Raw genomic sequence first — 15,625 nt, 5'->3', positions numbered from 1 at the left:
TTGCTAGAGTAGCACATAGATAAATTGTGATACAAACACATTGCAATCATAAAGAGATATAAATAAGCACTTCACTACGCCATTCATAACGGTGAGTAAGTATTCTGTGAAATATAGCCTAAGAGACCCACACGGTGCACACACTCGTCACCTTTACACACGTGGGACAAGGAGTCTCCGGAGATCACATAAGTAAAACTCACTTGACTAGCACAATGACATCTAGATTACAAGCATCATCATATGAATCTCAATCATGTAAGGCAGCTCATGAGATTATGGTATTGAAGTACATAGGAGAGAGATGAACCACATAGCTACCGGTACAGCCCCGAGCCTCGATGGAGAACTACTCCCTCCTCATGGGAGCAACAGCGGTGATGAAGATGGCGGTGGAGATGGCAGCGGTGTCGATGGAGAAGCCTTCCGGGGCACTTCCCCGCTCCGGCAGGGTGCCGGAACGGAGACTCCTGTCCCCCGGATCTTGGCTTCGCGATGGCGGCGGCTCCGGAAGGTTTACGTGGGTTTCGTCGTTCGTAATAGGGTTTTCGCGACGGAGGCTTTAAATAGGCGGAAGGGCAGCCTCGGAGGGGCTCGGGGCCACCACACCATAGGGCGGCGCGGCCCCCCTCCGGCCGCGCCAGGTGTGGTGTGGGGCCCCCAGGGCTTCCCTCTGGCGGCTCTCGGGTGTTCTGGATGGTTCCGGGAAAAATAGGAACCTGGGTCTTGATTTCGTTCGATTCCGAGAATATTTCTTACTAGTATTTCTGAAACCAAAAACAGCAGAACTGGCACTTCGGCATCTTGTCAATAGGTTAGTTCCGGAAAACGCATAAATATGACATATAATGTGCATAAAACATGTAGATATCATCAATAATATGGCATGGAACATAAGAAATTATCGATACGTCGGAGACGTATCAAGGCCTGTATTTACAAGAAAGTGAGTGGGAGCTCGGTAGCATTCCTGATATTATATGTAGATGACATATTATTGATTGGGAATGATATAGAACTATTAAGCAGTGTAAAAGGTTATTTGAATAACAGTTTTTCAATGAAAGACCTTGGTGAAGCATCGTATATATTAGGCATCAAGATTTATAGAGATAGATCAAGACGCCTAATAGGGCTATCACGAGTACATACTCGGACAAGATTCTAAAGAAGTTTAGAATGGACGAAAGTAAGAAAGGGTTTTTACCTATGTTACCAGGCAAGGTCTTGAGTAAGACTCAAGGACCGGCTATGGCAGAAGAAAGAGAAAGGATGAGTCAGATCCCCTATGCTTCGGCAGTAGGCTCTATTATGTATGTCATACTATGTACAAGACCGGATATAGCGCATGTTGTCAGTTTGACTAGCAGATATCAAAGTGATCCAGGAATGGAACACTGGACAGCGGTCAAGAATATCCTGAAGTACTTGAAAAGAACTAAGGATATGTTTCTTTGTTATGGAGGTGACCAAGAGCTCGTTGTAACAAGTTACACCGATGCAAGTTGGAACACCGATCCCGATGACTCTAAGTCACGATCCGGGTACGTGTTTATATTGAATGGTGCTGCGATAAGCTGGGCAAGCTCGAAGCAGGTGCACGGTGGCGAAGTCTTCAACGGAATCGAGTACATAGCGGCTTCGGAGGCTTCATCGAAGCGGTATGGATGAAGAGGTTCATTGTAGAGCTCGGTGTGGTTCCTAGTGCATTGGACCCACTAGTCATATACTGTGACAACATGGGTGCCATCGCCAATGCACAAGAACCAAGGTCACACAAGAGGTTGAAGCATATCAAGCTGCGTTACCACTCGATTCGCGAGTACATCGAAGATGGAGAAGTAAAGATTTGCAAAGTACACATCGATCCGAATGTAGCAGATCTGTTGACTAAAGCTCTCCCTAGGGAAAAGCATGACCAACACCGGAATGCCATGGGTGTTAGGTTCCTTACAATGTAATCTAGATTATTGACTCTAGTGCAAGTGGGAGACTCGTTGGAGATATGCCCAAGAGGCAATAATAAAAGTGGTTATTATATATCTTTATGTTTATGATAAATGTTTATATACCATGCTATAATTGTATTAACCGAAACATTGATACATGTGTGATATGTAAACAACAAAGAGTCCCTAGTATGCCTCTTATCTAGCTTGTTGATTAATGGATGATTAGTTTCATAATCATGAACATTGGATGTTATTAATAACAAGGTTATATCATTGTATGAATGATGTAATGGACACACCCAATTAAGCGTAGCATAAGATCACGTCATTAAGTTATTTGCTATAAGCTTTCGATACATAGTTACCTAGTCCTTATGACCATGAGATCATGTAAATCACTTATACCGGAAAGGTACTTTGATTACATCAAACGCCACCTGCGTAAATGGGTGGTTATAAATGTGGGATTAAGTATCCGGAAAGTATGAGTTGAGGCATATGGATCAACAGTGGGATTTGTCCATCCCGATGACGGATAGATATACTCTGGGCCATCTCGGTGGAATGTCATCTAATTTCTTGCAAGCATATGAATAAGTTCATAAGAGACCATATACCACGGTACGAGTAAAGAGTACTTGTCAGGAGACGATGTTGAACAAGGTATAGAGTGATACCGATGATCAAACCTCGGACAAGTAAAATATCGCGTGACAAAGGGAATTGGTATCGTATGTGAATGGTTCATTCGATCACTAAAGTTATCATTGAATATGTGGGAGCTATTATGGATCTCCAGATCCCGCTATTAGTTATTGGTCGGAGTGAGTACTCAACCATGTCCGCATAGTTCGCGAACCGTAGGGTGACACACTTAAAGTTGGATGTTGAAATGGTAGAACTTGAATATGGAATGGAGTTCGAATATTTGTTCGAAGTCCCGGATGAGATCCCGGACATCACGAGGAGTCCCGGAATGGTCCGGAGAATAAGATTCATATATAGGAAGTCATTTTATAAGATTTAAAATGATCCGGAAGGTTCTATGGAAGGTTCTAGAAGGTTCTAGAAAAGTCCGGAAGAAACCACTAAGGAAGGCGGAGTCCCGGAGGGACTCCACCTCCATGGCCGGCCAACCCTAAAGGGGAGGAGTCCCAAGTGGACTCCCCAAGGGGGGCCGGCCACCCCCTCCCAAGGAAGGGTGGGAATCCCACCTCTAGTGGGAGTCCTAGCTTGGGTAGGTTTCATGTGTTATGGAAGGTTTTGGTTTGGGGTCTTATTCGAAGACTTGTAGACCAACCCTTGGGTGTTCCACCTATATAATGAGGGCCAAGGGGAGGGGGCCGGCCACCCCAACAACCACAAGGTGGCCGCACCACTAGATGGCCGGCGCCCCCCTCTCCCCAAACCCTAGCCGCCCCACTACTCCTTCTTCCCCGCACGCTTAGCGAAGCTCCGCCGGGATTCTCCACCGCCACCGACACCACGCCGTCGTGCTGTCGGATTCAAGAGGAGCTACTACTTCCGCTGCCCGCTGGAACGGGGAGGTGGACGTCGTCTTCATCAACAACCGAACGTGTGACCGAGTACGGAGGTGCTGCCCGTTCATGGCGCAGTGATCAAGATCTTCTACGCGCTTTTGCAAGCGGCAAGTGAACGTCTACCGCAGCAACAAGAGCCTCATCTTGTAGGCTTTGGAATCTCTTCAAGGGTGAGACTCGATAATCCCCTCGTTGCTACCGTCTTCTAGATTGCATCTTGGCTTGGATTGTGTGTTTGCGGTAGGAAAAATTTTGTTTTCTATGCAACGAATCCCTACAAAACGGACGCGTTGGCCCGTTAGAATTGGATCGTTTGGGTGGCCGCGCGGACACGCGGACCTAGCCGACGATATATTTGGGTCGGGCAGTGCGCCCAACGCGCGGACGCACTACAAAAGTAAAAGACCACAAAAAAGGAAAAAAGAAAAACAATTAAACTTAAAACATAGTTCATTTAAACATATGCCCTATTATGGGCAAATTTACAAACATATGCCCTATTTTGGGCAAATGTATACAAAAGACAGCCCTCTATATGAACTTTAACTAAAAAAAAAGATAAAACCCTAGCTAAGGTTTGAGGTGGACGAGGTGGCCGCCGGCGTGCCGCCTAGTCCCAGTTGACCTCGTCGCCGTGGGCGTCGATGACGGCCCCGGGCGGCGACGCGTTGTTGTGGCTCGAACGTGTCGGGGACACCAGCCACGGCGTCCAGTAGGCCTCTTCCCAGGCCAACCGCGGGTCCGAAGGGCTGGCCGCCCGCAGCTCCGCCTCCTCCCTGAGGCGGAGGTGGCGCTCCTGCTCCACCTGGCGCCTAGCCTCCTCGTGCCGGCGCCTAGGCAAGCAAAGCCTAGGCCTCGGCGTCCTCGACCGCCTGCCTGGCCTCCTCCTCCATCGCGGAGGTGCGGAGCACCTCCGCGAGATGCGACCACTTGGCGGCCTCCTCTGCGAGGGACGCCGCTAGAGCGACGCGGAGGTCAGGGTCGTCCTCCTCCTCCGGCTTCGGCACTGGCGCGTGTTGCGCCACTGCCGCGACCACTTGGCCCTCATCCCGAATGTGGAGGCCGTCGTGGTGCCGGGCAGCCCTCAGCGCTGGCGCTATCCGCCGGCTGTTGCCGGCCTCGTCGTCGTTAGCGTCGGGAGCGAAAGCTCTCTTCGGGGCCATGGCGGCGGATGCGAGCGTGTGGGAAAGTGGACTGGACAGGGACAATCCCCTCCTAGTCAACATTTAATAAGCGCGGCCGTCCACCGACAGCTGGGTCCAGGGAGGTAAGCAGGCGGACGCGCGAGGACGCCGCGTGCCATCCGCGGCCACGCAAATCTGACCCAGATTCAGGCCGGATTTAGAGATGTGTCGCGTCGTTGGGCCGCGATTTTGTCCGGCACCAACCCATCCGGAGTTTGGCCTTACAGCTGTGCTAAATCGTTGACTTGTATGGGCCGAAATACAGAGGTTGTATTCAAGAGGTAATCCTGCAGATAAGCCCAGCCACACTCAAATTGCTAAAAGCCCTGTTCATTTTTTTCATTTTTTTTCTGAAACCGATATCAACCGGTTTTTCCTCAAGAAACGAGCTCGAGCGCTCAAAATCCGCGTCGCCCGCTAGGCCCCCCGCTCCCATCACTCTCAGTTGCGGCGGCGGCAACGCAGCGGGTGGTCGCGGGTCGGCCACGGCGGCGGCGACATCAGGTGTGTTCTATCCCCTCTCACAGCGCTCGGATCTGCCCTCTCAGGTGTCCTCTCTCCCCACAGCAGCAGCAGCGATGTGTACCAGGTTCGAACGGCTCGCGGCGGCGGCCGAAGGGCGAGCTCGCGGCGGATCTCTATGTATGTGTGCGCTGATCATTTCTCTCTCCACACCGCAGGGGCAAGGACGCGGGGCCAGCGACCAGGATCTTCACGTTCACGGCACCACCTTTCGTCTTCAACCTTGGTGATCGTCTTCAAAATCTGAGGTATAAACCCTGGTGATCTTCTTCAAAATCTGAGGTATAAATCCTAACACGCTACATCTGACTCGGAAGCTCTTCGATTTAATTGTTTTAATGGTGATTTGCCCTTTCAATATCCTTCAAGCCTGGTGATCATCCTTTCGAAAATAGTGTGCCGAGGCAGTTAGCCGATTGTTTGTTTTTTCCAAAAATGGGGGTTCAACTGAACCCTGATGTCCCCACGTTAGGTCGACAGATTTGATATGTTCTGACATTTTTACTCCGTGGTTGGATAGATGGAGAGGGTGCTCAAGGATGATGCTGTCCAGGAGAAGGGCGAGCGCGCCAGGATGGTGAGACAGCTCTCTGATCTGTTTGGCTCCGTTGTTTGTTTCGATTGGTTTGTTTGATGGTGCTTTCGCGGCTGAAGAAGGGGTAGTTTGGAAAGCACCAGATCAGGAACCCTAGTGTTTTCCTGGCCTGGTGGTTTGATTTTGATAGGATCTGTTGGTTGTTGCATCATGCCGAGGCTCAGTTCTTGTTGCGATTTGCTTTCGCAACTATGTGCAATGAGTTTGATTCTTTTTAATGAGGACACGATGCAGTTTTGTCACTTTGCGTGTGGTATTTTGCAACTAGAGTGCAGGCGTCTTCTCCATGATACTCTCCTTTAGACCGCAAAAGTCATAAATTGATTTGTGGAATCTTTGTTTTGTTAGATGGGAATTTTTCATTCATTTAATTTCATCTCCTGGCACTTGGCAGTCATCTTTTGTAGGTGGCATGGCAATCGCGGACTTAGCCAAGTCCACATTGGGACCAAAAGGAATGGTATGTCCTTATGTGCCATCCATAGAGAGAATATGTGCTTTGTTCAAAAAGATGGCAGTTGTTCAAATACCTTATTTATGTTCAGGACAAGATCCTTCAATCGACTGGCAGAGGACGGAGTGTCACTGTTACAAATGATGGGGCTACCATTTTGAAGTCGCTTCATATCGATAACCCTGCTGCAAAGGTCCTTGTTGGTATCCTTTTGTTTTGATCTATTGCTTGATCATTTTCCTGATAAGGTGATGATGTTCTAGATCTGGCAACATATACTTCTTATAGCTTGTCTTGATCTCATTTCATTAGTTGGTTGTATGAATGTTATCCCTAATTGGAAGAAAATTTAATCCTTAATGACCATTAGACATGTCAAAAGTTCAAGATGACGAAGTTGGTGATGGAACAACTTCTGTTGTTGTTTTGGCTGGAGAACTCTTGAGGCAGGCTGAAAAGTTGGATAACATGAAAATTCATCCGATGACTATTATTGCAGGTAATCCACATGCTAAAATCATTTTAAATGCAATTTATTTAGTATGTTGTCCCTAACATTTGCAAATTGTGTAACTCTTAATTAGCACTTTACAAGTTAATGATACACCAGCACATTTTGTGGTTCCTTCAGATATTTGAAGTCTAAAATATGGCATTTCATGCTGAAATACTTCTTTTACTAATTATTCAAGCTTAAATGACTAAAAGAGGCATCCTCAGTTTAGTTAACTTCTGGATTTTTAAACTAAGACTGGACCTAGAATAATTGAAAGCAGTGCACTTCTGCATTTGTTCCATCTTGGTAATGGACAACTACGGTTCCTTCTGTTTTTTCTGTGTTTATGTTTGTATTTTCATTTCTTATGATGTTTGGTTTGCTTGTTTGTACAGAAATGATACACGTGATGGAACTGTTTGCAAATCTGTAAATAATCGTTTGGTTACATTTGAACATCTCTAATGCTTCAGTGTTTGCCTGAACTACTAGGTTACAGAATGGCTGCTGAGTGTGCCAGAAATGCTCTGCTACAGAGGACCATGGACAACAAAGAAAATACAGGTCACCTATTTCATTACTATCTATATGAGTTTGTAAATATATTTACACACTCTCTGAAGTTCAGTTAGTTAATTAATGATGTGGGATCAAGACATAAAGTATAGCTTTGCATTAATCGTCGGTATAGAGGCTAATTTTGTCTTTTTATCCTCTAAACTTCACTTCCTAGAATACTAGCTTATAGAATACGGTATCATTGGTTGTCCTAGTTGGAGTCAAATGTATAAATTGATTGCACCCATTATGCTCTATGTTTTATCTCAAGAATATGCCACCAGAACATTTCTCTGACAATAAACCTCCATTGGTGCTGCAGATAAGTTCAGATCAGATCTCATGAACATTGCTATGACTACACTTAGTTCAAAAATTCTCTCCCAGGACAAGGAGTACTTTGCTGAACTTGCAGTTGATGCTGTCCTAAGACTTAAGGTAAAAATGGTTGAGTGCTCTTGGTCGTAACATATTTCTCTACCTGTAGGATGTTGCTTGATGTAGTTCATAATACTCATTCTTATTTACATGTTGTTCATAAAACATTGATTTGATATGCACCATACTGGCCACTGGTGGCAGGGTAGCACCAACTTGGAATCAATCCAAATTCTGAAGAAACCTGGAGGATCTCTTAAGGATTCCTTTTTGGGCCAAGGGTATGTTTTTCACAAACCGTATCATGGGAACCTTTGTTCTTATTGGTCCCAACTATGTTATGTGAAGTGTACGTGGAAACACCTGTATATCAGTTTCAAAATAGCCCACTATGGCATAATAATGATATCCATTTAATGTGTTCCGATTCTGTTTTGTAGGTTCATTCTTGATAAGAAGATTGGCCTTGGTCAACCAAAGCGAATTGAAAACGCTAATATTTTGGTTGCAAACACTGCTATGGACACAGATAAAGTTAAGATTTATGGGGCGCGTGTTCGGGTGGATTCAATGGCTAAGGTTGCAGATATCGAAGCTGCTGAAAAGCAGAAGATGAGAGAGAAAGTTCAAAACATCATTGGTCACGGCATCAACTGCTTTGTCAACAGACAATTAATCTACAACTTTCCTGAAGAACTTTTTGCTGATGCTGGCATACTTGCAGTCGAGCATGCTGACTTTGAGGGCATTGAACGGCTAGCTCTTGTCACTGGTGGTGACATTGCATCAACTTTTGACAACCCAGAGTCTGTTAAGCTTGGGCACTGCAAGGTCATTGAAGAGATTATGATAGGGGAAGACAGGCTGATTCATTTTTCAGGGGTTGCTATGGGGCAAGCTTGCACCATTGTCCTGCGAGGAGCAAGGTAAGTCTTATTTGGGTAGTTCCTTATTTTGTTGCATGATATTTTATTTGCCACACTGATGTATGTGTGTTTGTTGTCTACAGTGAGCATGTGCTTGATGAAGCTGAGAGGTCGTTGCATGATGCCTTGTGTGTGCTTTCTCAGACAGTAAATGACACCCGTGTCTTATTTGGTGGTGGATGGCCTGAGATGGTGATGGCCAAAGAGGTGGACGAACTTGCAAGGAAGACCCCTGGGAAAAAATATCATGCAATTGATGCTTTTTCGCGTGCCTTGCAAGCCATCCCAACAATCATAGCTGACAATGCTGGTCTGGATAGTGCCGAGCTGATCTCTCAGCTTCGAGCTGAGCACCACAAAGAGAACAGCACTGCTGGGATCGATGTCATCACTGGCGGAGTAAGCTCATGGAGTTAACAAATTTTCTATATAGCTTGTACCTGAGTTTTGAAACTAACATGGTCTTCTGTTCGGCAGCTTGGAGACATGCAAAAGCGGGGAATATGTGAGGCGTTCAAGGTGAAGCAAGCCATCATTCTGTCTGCAACCGAGGCAGCGGAGATGATCCTCAGGGTTGACGAGATCATAACCTGCGCCCCACACAGGAGAGAGGATAGAATGTGATCTCATAATCCGTTTTGACGCAGGATTGTGTATGTTCGCCAAGTTTGGCTGCATTATAATTTGAATCCATTTTGATTGTCGTCGACCGACCCCTAACAGTCTGGAACTTGTTCCGGGACTAGCTAATGTTCCATAGGCTTATGTTTTAATGTAGACTTTCTGTTTTGAAATATACCGCCCTTTGTGCAGTTGCCCTTTGTGCATCCATGCTTAATTAACATGTCAGGTAGACGGGTAACACCTCGTGTTTGTCATATCCTTCTTATAAAGGTTAAGAGAATGTAGTGCACACACTCTCCTATGTGTGTTTTGGTTTATAACAGTTGAGTAGCCGTAAAAGTTAGTTGTCCGTATTATTTTGAATGTATTAAAACCTGCCCCAATCAGCTAAATATGCCCAGTTAAAACCAGAGAAGTGCGTAAGTAAGGTACTAAGGTTCCATAAGTAACAGTTGTGGAGCAGTGTTCATTTTATCTTTCTCTTGCATTTCCTGAACACCAAAACGATCTAGAGCACTAGAGTTTAGTGCAGTCCTCTGTAAAACTCATGTCACAGTTTTAAAACCAAATTCAGAAAGAGAAGGTACAATTTTTTTAGAATAATATGGCCTTGCCCTGGTTCCATTTAAGAAACTCCAAACCAGATTACAACATTTTTGTCTATAGGGTGTGCGCCATACCACTCCCTCGCCGCACACACAGTCTGGATCTTCAGATGGCACGGAGCACTTCATCATGCTCCACCAGCACACACACAGTTCCAGGGCTTCTCTTGACGCCTCCCACGACTGAGTAGATTCAGAGGATACCCACGGACCAGTCCACACCGCATCCAAGCTGGTGACCTCAATTTGTTTTAGCTTGCCGTCCACGACCCTCATCCAGACTCCAGCCAGATCTTTTTCTTTCTCCGGACACAGCAGGTTCCAACGAACAAGCGTGTAAAGCCAACTTCAAGTATACAACCTGCATGTCATGCCAAGATGATCTACTAAAACACACATCATTCCTCATTTTCCATACTGACCATATTGCAGCCGCATGGACAATGTTCTGGACAATGTTTGTATCACAAAACTTTTTCTTACATAAATAAGAACTTTATTAATCCACAATCGTCATATCTCTTACTCACAAGATTAGGGGGAGAAAAGTGCTGGATCATCTAACCAGGAGCCAAACACGGACTTGGTGCTTTGCCTAGCTAGTCATTCTTCATTGCTTCCATCACCAATTCACCATTGTACTATCTGATTTGATGACGATCCAGTTGCAACCTAGATGCAATGCAAGTTGCAATCGATGAAGAAGCGTCATAAACTCTGCTGTCGAGGAGGTTGCAGGAGTCTACTGAGCTACTAGATTAGACTGAACTAGCAATTCCCTTCTTGTATCTTTGGGCGGTTTGGTTTGGGGTTAGCCAGAGACGATGATCCTTCCATGTTCTTCTGATCCAGAGTTTTCTTGCTGGCCTGACTGATAACTCATGGTCCCTTTTCCTCCTTCAGCCTTTTTAATCAACTTAGCAACTGACGACCTTTACTAAATGTACTCATTTCGAATATCGTCCATAGTATACAGAATTGAGACGACAAGCCTGACCAAAACAATCATGCCAAGCAGAAGTAACAACAACCTCGGATTGCAAAAGATAGTGCTTTGAGCAGAGAAACAAATGTATTAGACCTTATTCTGACATCCTAACATAAATCTTGCCAAGACTTTCCAGGAGGAAAAAAAAGGGATTGCTTGTGATAGTGAAGAATAATTAGGAAAATCGTTACAAAGTATAATTTACAGACTACAGCCTCCATGCTCTTCAAGTACCAGGAAACAGTACATGCTCTGCCTACTAGAGGACGGAAAGAACACCGGCATCGTCAAAATCAACTGGCAAAAACAAGATTAGCAACCGGAGCATAATCAGTAAAAATGGACAGGCTAAAACGTAAAAGGGTACAAAATTAAAGAAATAATGGTTGGACTGAGAAAAGGTAGCCCCAGTACTCACTGCTTCAGTACTCAGCACTGTATTCAATCTTAAAGAGCAACTCCCTACGGCCCTCACCACCCAGTCGGTAATTCAACTGTTTACACCCGGCTTGCAGTTTCTCCTCACTATCAAAGTCTGATTCACGGGAGCAGCGTCTTCGGACCTTCTTAACTGTCTCCTTTGTAGGGGTGAAGCCCGCATCGACCTGGACAAAACATGATTTGAGGAACTATATATACTAGTAATCATGCACATACAATGCATGTGTTGGCTAAATTAAATTCTCAAAAACATAGGAGGAGGAAAAATCTAAAGAACACTTTGATCATTTTCCATTTCATCAAATACTGAGGACTCTAAAATGGGATTGAACTAAAAATATGTTACCATTAGGTTCAGCAATTGCTCAATTTCCATTGTTTTTTAGAGGTCCCATTGTTTCTCTTCTTTTTGGTAAATCAAAGTTTGGACCAACTAATGTTATCATTGTGTTTTTCGTATTAGGGTGTTATACAAATTATGCGAATCAAAGAGGCCCTAGAATACAAAATGTTAAAACATAAAATAACACTCTCAATATAAACAATTCAAATTCATCGTTTTAAATTATGTGAATCAAAGAGGCCCTAGAATACAAAATTTTAAAACATAAAATAACACTCTTAATATAAACAATTTAAATTCATCCTTTTGAATTAAATCACTCCCAATTTCATTTCCTGATGAAACTGTTGTGATTGGGAAGTTCAACTTACCATTTCGTCAATAACAGCAAGAGCAGCTTTTGGATCTCGGTTGACAAGATGTGCGTCGACAAGTAGAGAGTATGTCGTTGCATTTGGCTTAACATCAAGGCTTGTTAAATGCTGGAATACATTAACCGCTTCCTCTGTCTGTGCAAATCAAAAGGGCAGCACATATTTAAAGGGATAGTTACCAAGCTGACAAACAGATACTTTAAGAAGGTCATAAGAAAACCAAGGTAATATAGACAATATTAATACCTTTTTCAGCTTTCCGAATGCATGCAACAGGGCATTATACGAATGTATGTCAGGAGTAAGTCCAAACTTTTCCTTCATTGCCTCGAAAGTTTCATATGCTCGCTCAATATCCCAAATGTTTGCACAGCCTAGTATTACACAGTTAAGAGCAGCAACAGATTTGTAAGGTGGATCTGCAGAACTAAGGTTCTCCAATTGAACATAAACCTGCAAATAGCAGAATATAGGTTAGAGCATGCAATCATACTTCGGAAATGAAAAGACAATGGTACAAGAGAGAAAAAAAAGCTTCTTTTAGAATATATCAAGTCCACTTGACAAAAATCATGCAGTTGTAAACATGTCATAAACATAATAAGATTGACACATGAAGACTTGCCAACCATCTAGACATTTTACAAAAATATCTTTCAAGTCTTGGTAGGAAAGGGTCACAACTAAACAAGAATGCAAGCTAGCTAGAAATACATGCAATGCTAGTAGAATGAAATTAACATACACAAAGCTACTGCTGGTCACAAGAGATTATTGCCATTGAAGAGCAAAAGGCAAAATTCGCCGCAAATACTACAGTAGTAATGTGTTAACTGAGGTAAAATCAATACAGAAAAAACTGGCATTGAATTTTTATATAAATAAAAAACTGAGCATTTAAGCTATGTCAGAGCAGAAAGAATGAATGCAATCATGTCACTGATGGGTTTTTGTAGAAGATGGTTTTCTTGAAAGAAGAGACATTGCATTACGCATAGCAAGTGTAAGAGAATCTACCGTGTCCAGTGTGGTGAAACCATCCTTGCAGCAAGCAACAACAAGTGGTTTCAAGGAAGTGAACGGTGAGAAGAGCTCTGTATCAATATTCGCAGAGTTCCCATAGGCATTTTCAAATTCACGAAGAGTTCCAAAAGCTCGCTGAAGTTGACCAATTGAAGAATGAGCATAAATCTTTGCAAGATAAGTCTCTGGCATGGGTGCCCTTTTCTGGCGCAACGACTTGCGTAATATTGACCAAGCAGCATTCAAGAGGTCAGTGCTACAGGTTCTACCAGCAGCACATAAAGCTGAGAGTACTAAACCTTCATCAACTGAGAGGTGATCAGGGGGTGTAGCACGCTCACCACGTGCCATCCATCTCGCAAGAAATTCCAAGCCAAACATAGCTAGCTTGCTATTGTTAGCTTCAAAAGCAGCTTCTGCAATGTCAACGCACCAGGCCCATTGTGGACATAAGATTTTGTTCTTATCTGTTCCCTGAAATAAACCAAATTACACCATCATAAACAGGGCAGGCAAAACAAGTGTCAAAGGCAATCAGCGTAACTGATAAACATCTAATGAATGAGATAAAACTGTAATATCAGACTACTGAATAACATATATATGCAATGGATTAACTGTTCTTTAGAATAAGTACCTTGCACTTCTCAATGATATATGCCAATGTGTCCAATCTCCCAGATCTTACACATACACCGACATACTCAGCGTAAACAGGTGAAGATATCGCGTAGCCTGATTTAAGCATAATATCCAAATATTTAAAAGCCGAGTCAACGCGGTTGCCTTTAATAAGCAGATCTACAACCAGATTGTAGGTTTCATCATCTGGTACAATTCCTGTTTGCAGCATCCTGATTTCAACAGATAAGTAAAGACAATTATTTGAAGTCAAGTTTATTGCAGTGGAGGGTTACACAAATTTATAGTGACCTCAAAATAACATATCTCGCTCTAAATGAGAACATAAGCTAATAGTACAACGTTAAACATATAGGCAAAATAAAAGATATGCTGCCTCGATTAAAATCAAAGATAAGCAGTTAAGCAGAAAACGTAAAATCAATATTAAATATTATTACACATCAACAATTTTATTAACATTAACCTTTACCAGCATACAAGATATGGGTTACTACTTGTAAATGTTACTATAACACAATCTTGCAGCGACTTGTTATTTCCAGTGCAAATGAAAGTGTACCAAACAATAAAAACCAACTTCAGTATAGCCTCGCTATGGACAAGTAGTTCAGCAATGCATGTTGCAGAATGTAGCCTCGGAAAGTCAACAAAGCAAATCTCGTATAGTAGTACCATGGATCGAAGGGCATGTACATAGGCAAAATTAAAGGGCAATGTCCTTGAGCACAACAAGTCATGACCTTTGTGAAAGTAAGTTCTCCGCACTACATCTGGTTAAACTATCACCCTACCTAAGTTACCCTACGATGCATGCTAATACCAGAAAGAATATGCAGGCCGAGTTTCTGTAACACAGCCTCACGAATCAGCAGCCACATTATTTCTCGTGTAAAAACAGATGACTAAGTGATCCATTGTTTGACAAAATTTCCAATGTGCTTCGAAATTGTGAAGTGCCTACACTCAGGGGCATGCCAGGAGACACATATACCAAGGAGGAACGAGAAACTGACCGCTCGACGAGCCTCTCGCCCCCTTCGACCTCGCGAGCCTTGACCATGCTCTTGAGTACGAGGTTGAATGACGCGGTGTTGGGCGTGATCTTGAACTCTCGCATCTGGTCAGCCAGATCGAGCATCTCGTGCGGCGCGGCCCCGGCCATGAGGCCGGCGCGGAGGTAGTGGTTGAAGAGGTCGGCGTCGGGGCGGTTGGGCTTGCCGGTGGCGGCGTCGAGGGAGCGGACCCAGAACTCGAAGACCTGGCGCAGGTCGTCCCACTTCTGCTGGGCCGTCCACTCGGCGAACCGCTCCTTGAGGTCGGCGGCGCCGAGGGTGGCGGCCAGGAGGTGGTTCTCGGAGAGGGGGGCGGGGTTGATGAGGGCGGGGAGGTTGGGGGAGGAGGCGGGGGCGGGGATGGAGGCGGCGGGGTTGCGCCAGTTGTCGGCGTAGAAGGGGCTGCCGGAGGTGGGGTTCGGGGGGAGCGGGGCGGGGGCGGGGTCGGATGCGGGCGGGGAGAGCTCGGGATGTTGGGGGAGTGGGCGGGTGGAGCAGATCGCGGCGCGGAGGAGGAGGGGGAGGGAGGCCGGGGTCCTGCGGTGGCGGCGGAGGAGCAGCGAGGTGGCGGCCGCCGCCGCTGCCATTGTGTGGGTTAGGGTTTTAGTGGGGTGCGAGTGCGAGGAGTGGCGGGGAGGAGGGAGACGGCGGCTGAGATCGGAAATGGGAATCAGGAGAGAGGATGATGCGCTGGAGGACTGTTTCCTCGCTCTGTGCCCTACGGACGGTAGACCACATCGAGTCATCGACTGTTAATAAAACTGGAAATTTAACTCAAGCTCCCGAGCTCATATGCACCCTTACAAAAAGTAAATTAGTAAAAAACATTCAGAAAAAAAATCTGATTTTTTCTTACCAATCATGTTCGGGTGTTCAAATTACGTGCAAAATTTTGTGATGAAATGACATTCTTGGTGCACGTGA

At 44.8% G+C, this 15,625-nt stretch overlaps 2 protein-coding genes across 4 annotated transcripts; one reads left to right on the top strand and one right to left on the bottom strand.

Annotated features, from left to right (window-relative positions):
- The first annotated feature begins 5,158 nt into the window (after positions 1-5,158).
- On the top strand, positions 5,159-9,399 carry LOC124674910 (T-complex protein 1 subunit beta-like). Of its 3 annotated transcripts, none has more exons than XM_047210962.1 (12): positions 5,159-5,181; positions 5,358-5,447; positions 5,720-5,776; positions 6,189-6,254; positions 6,340-6,451; positions 6,619-6,747; positions 7,237-7,308; positions 7,625-7,740; positions 7,885-7,961; positions 8,121-8,606; positions 8,690-9,005; positions 9,084-9,399. In XM_047210962.1, the coding sequence occupies exons 3-12, from the start codon at positions 5,720-5,722 to the stop codon at positions 9,228-9,230; spliced, it is 1,578 nt and encodes a 525-aa protein (XP_047066918.1). In that variant the 5' UTR covers positions 5,159-5,181; positions 5,358-5,447; the 3' UTR covers positions 9,231-9,399. The 3 variants fall into 3 exon arrangements, with proteins under 3 accessions (XP_047066918.1, XP_047066919.1, XP_047066920.1); XM_047210963.1 differs by lacking the exon at positions 5,159-5,181 and adding an exon at positions 5,244-5,259; XM_047210964.1 differs by lacking the exon at positions 5,159-5,181 and adding an exon at positions 5,247-5,266 and having other exon boundaries at positions 5,358-5,481.
- A 1,429-nt stretch (positions 9,400-10,828) lies between these two features.
- LOC124676188 (pentatricopeptide repeat-containing protein At1g26460, mitochondrial) lies at positions 10,829-15,313 on the bottom strand. The gene is made up of 7 exons (XM_047212261.1): positions 14,663-15,313; positions 13,642-13,858; positions 12,999-13,478; positions 12,228-12,434; positions 11,979-12,116; positions 11,242-11,428; positions 10,829-11,120 (listed from the first exon to the last, which is right to left on the bottom strand). The coding sequence occupies exons 1-6, from the start codon at positions 15,286-15,288 to the stop codon at positions 11,246-11,248; spliced, it is 1,851 nt and encodes a 616-aa protein (XP_047068217.1). The 5' UTR covers positions 15,289-15,313; the 3' UTR covers positions 10,829-11,120; positions 11,242-11,245.
- Between the last annotated feature and the right edge of the window lie 312 nt (positions 15,314-15,625).

Source organism: Lolium rigidum, chromosome 7, assembly GCF_022539505.1.
Source record: "Lolium rigidum isolate FL_2022 chromosome 7, APGP_CSIRO_Lrig_0.1, whole genome shotgun sequence".
In the NCBI taxonomy this organism is placed as follows: Eukaryota; Viridiplantae; Streptophyta; class Magnoliopsida; order Poales; family Poaceae; genus Lolium; species Lolium rigidum.
The sequence above is the reverse complement of the archived record's forward strand: the minus strand, read 5'-3'. Positions and strand labels throughout refer to the sequence as shown.

Coding starts and splice junctions, on each gene's coding strand:
- LOC124676188 (XM_047212261.1), bottom strand. CDS start 15,288: ATGGCAGCGGCGGCGGCCGCCACCTCGCTGCTCCTCCGCCGCCACCGC. Junction 12,435..12,998: donor GTTTCACCACACTGGACACG/GTAGATTCTCTT, acceptor TGCTATTTGCAG/GTTTATGTTCAATTGGAGAA. Junction 12,117..12,227: donor CATTCGGAAAGCTGAAAAAG/GTATTAATATTG, acceptor TGATTTGCACAG/ACAGAGGAAGCGGTTAATGT.
- LOC124674910 (XM_047210962.1), top strand. CDS start 5,720: ATGGAGAGGGTGCTCAAGGATGATGCTGTCCAGGAGAAGGGCGAGCGC. Junction 7,309..7,624: donor GGACAACAAAGAAAATACAG/GTCACCTATTTC, acceptor TTGGTGCTGCAG/ATAAGTTCAGATCAGATCTC. Junction 9,006..9,083: donor TCGATGTCATCACTGGCGGA/GTAAGCTCATGG, acceptor TCTGTTCGGCAG/CTTGGAGACATGCAAAAGCG.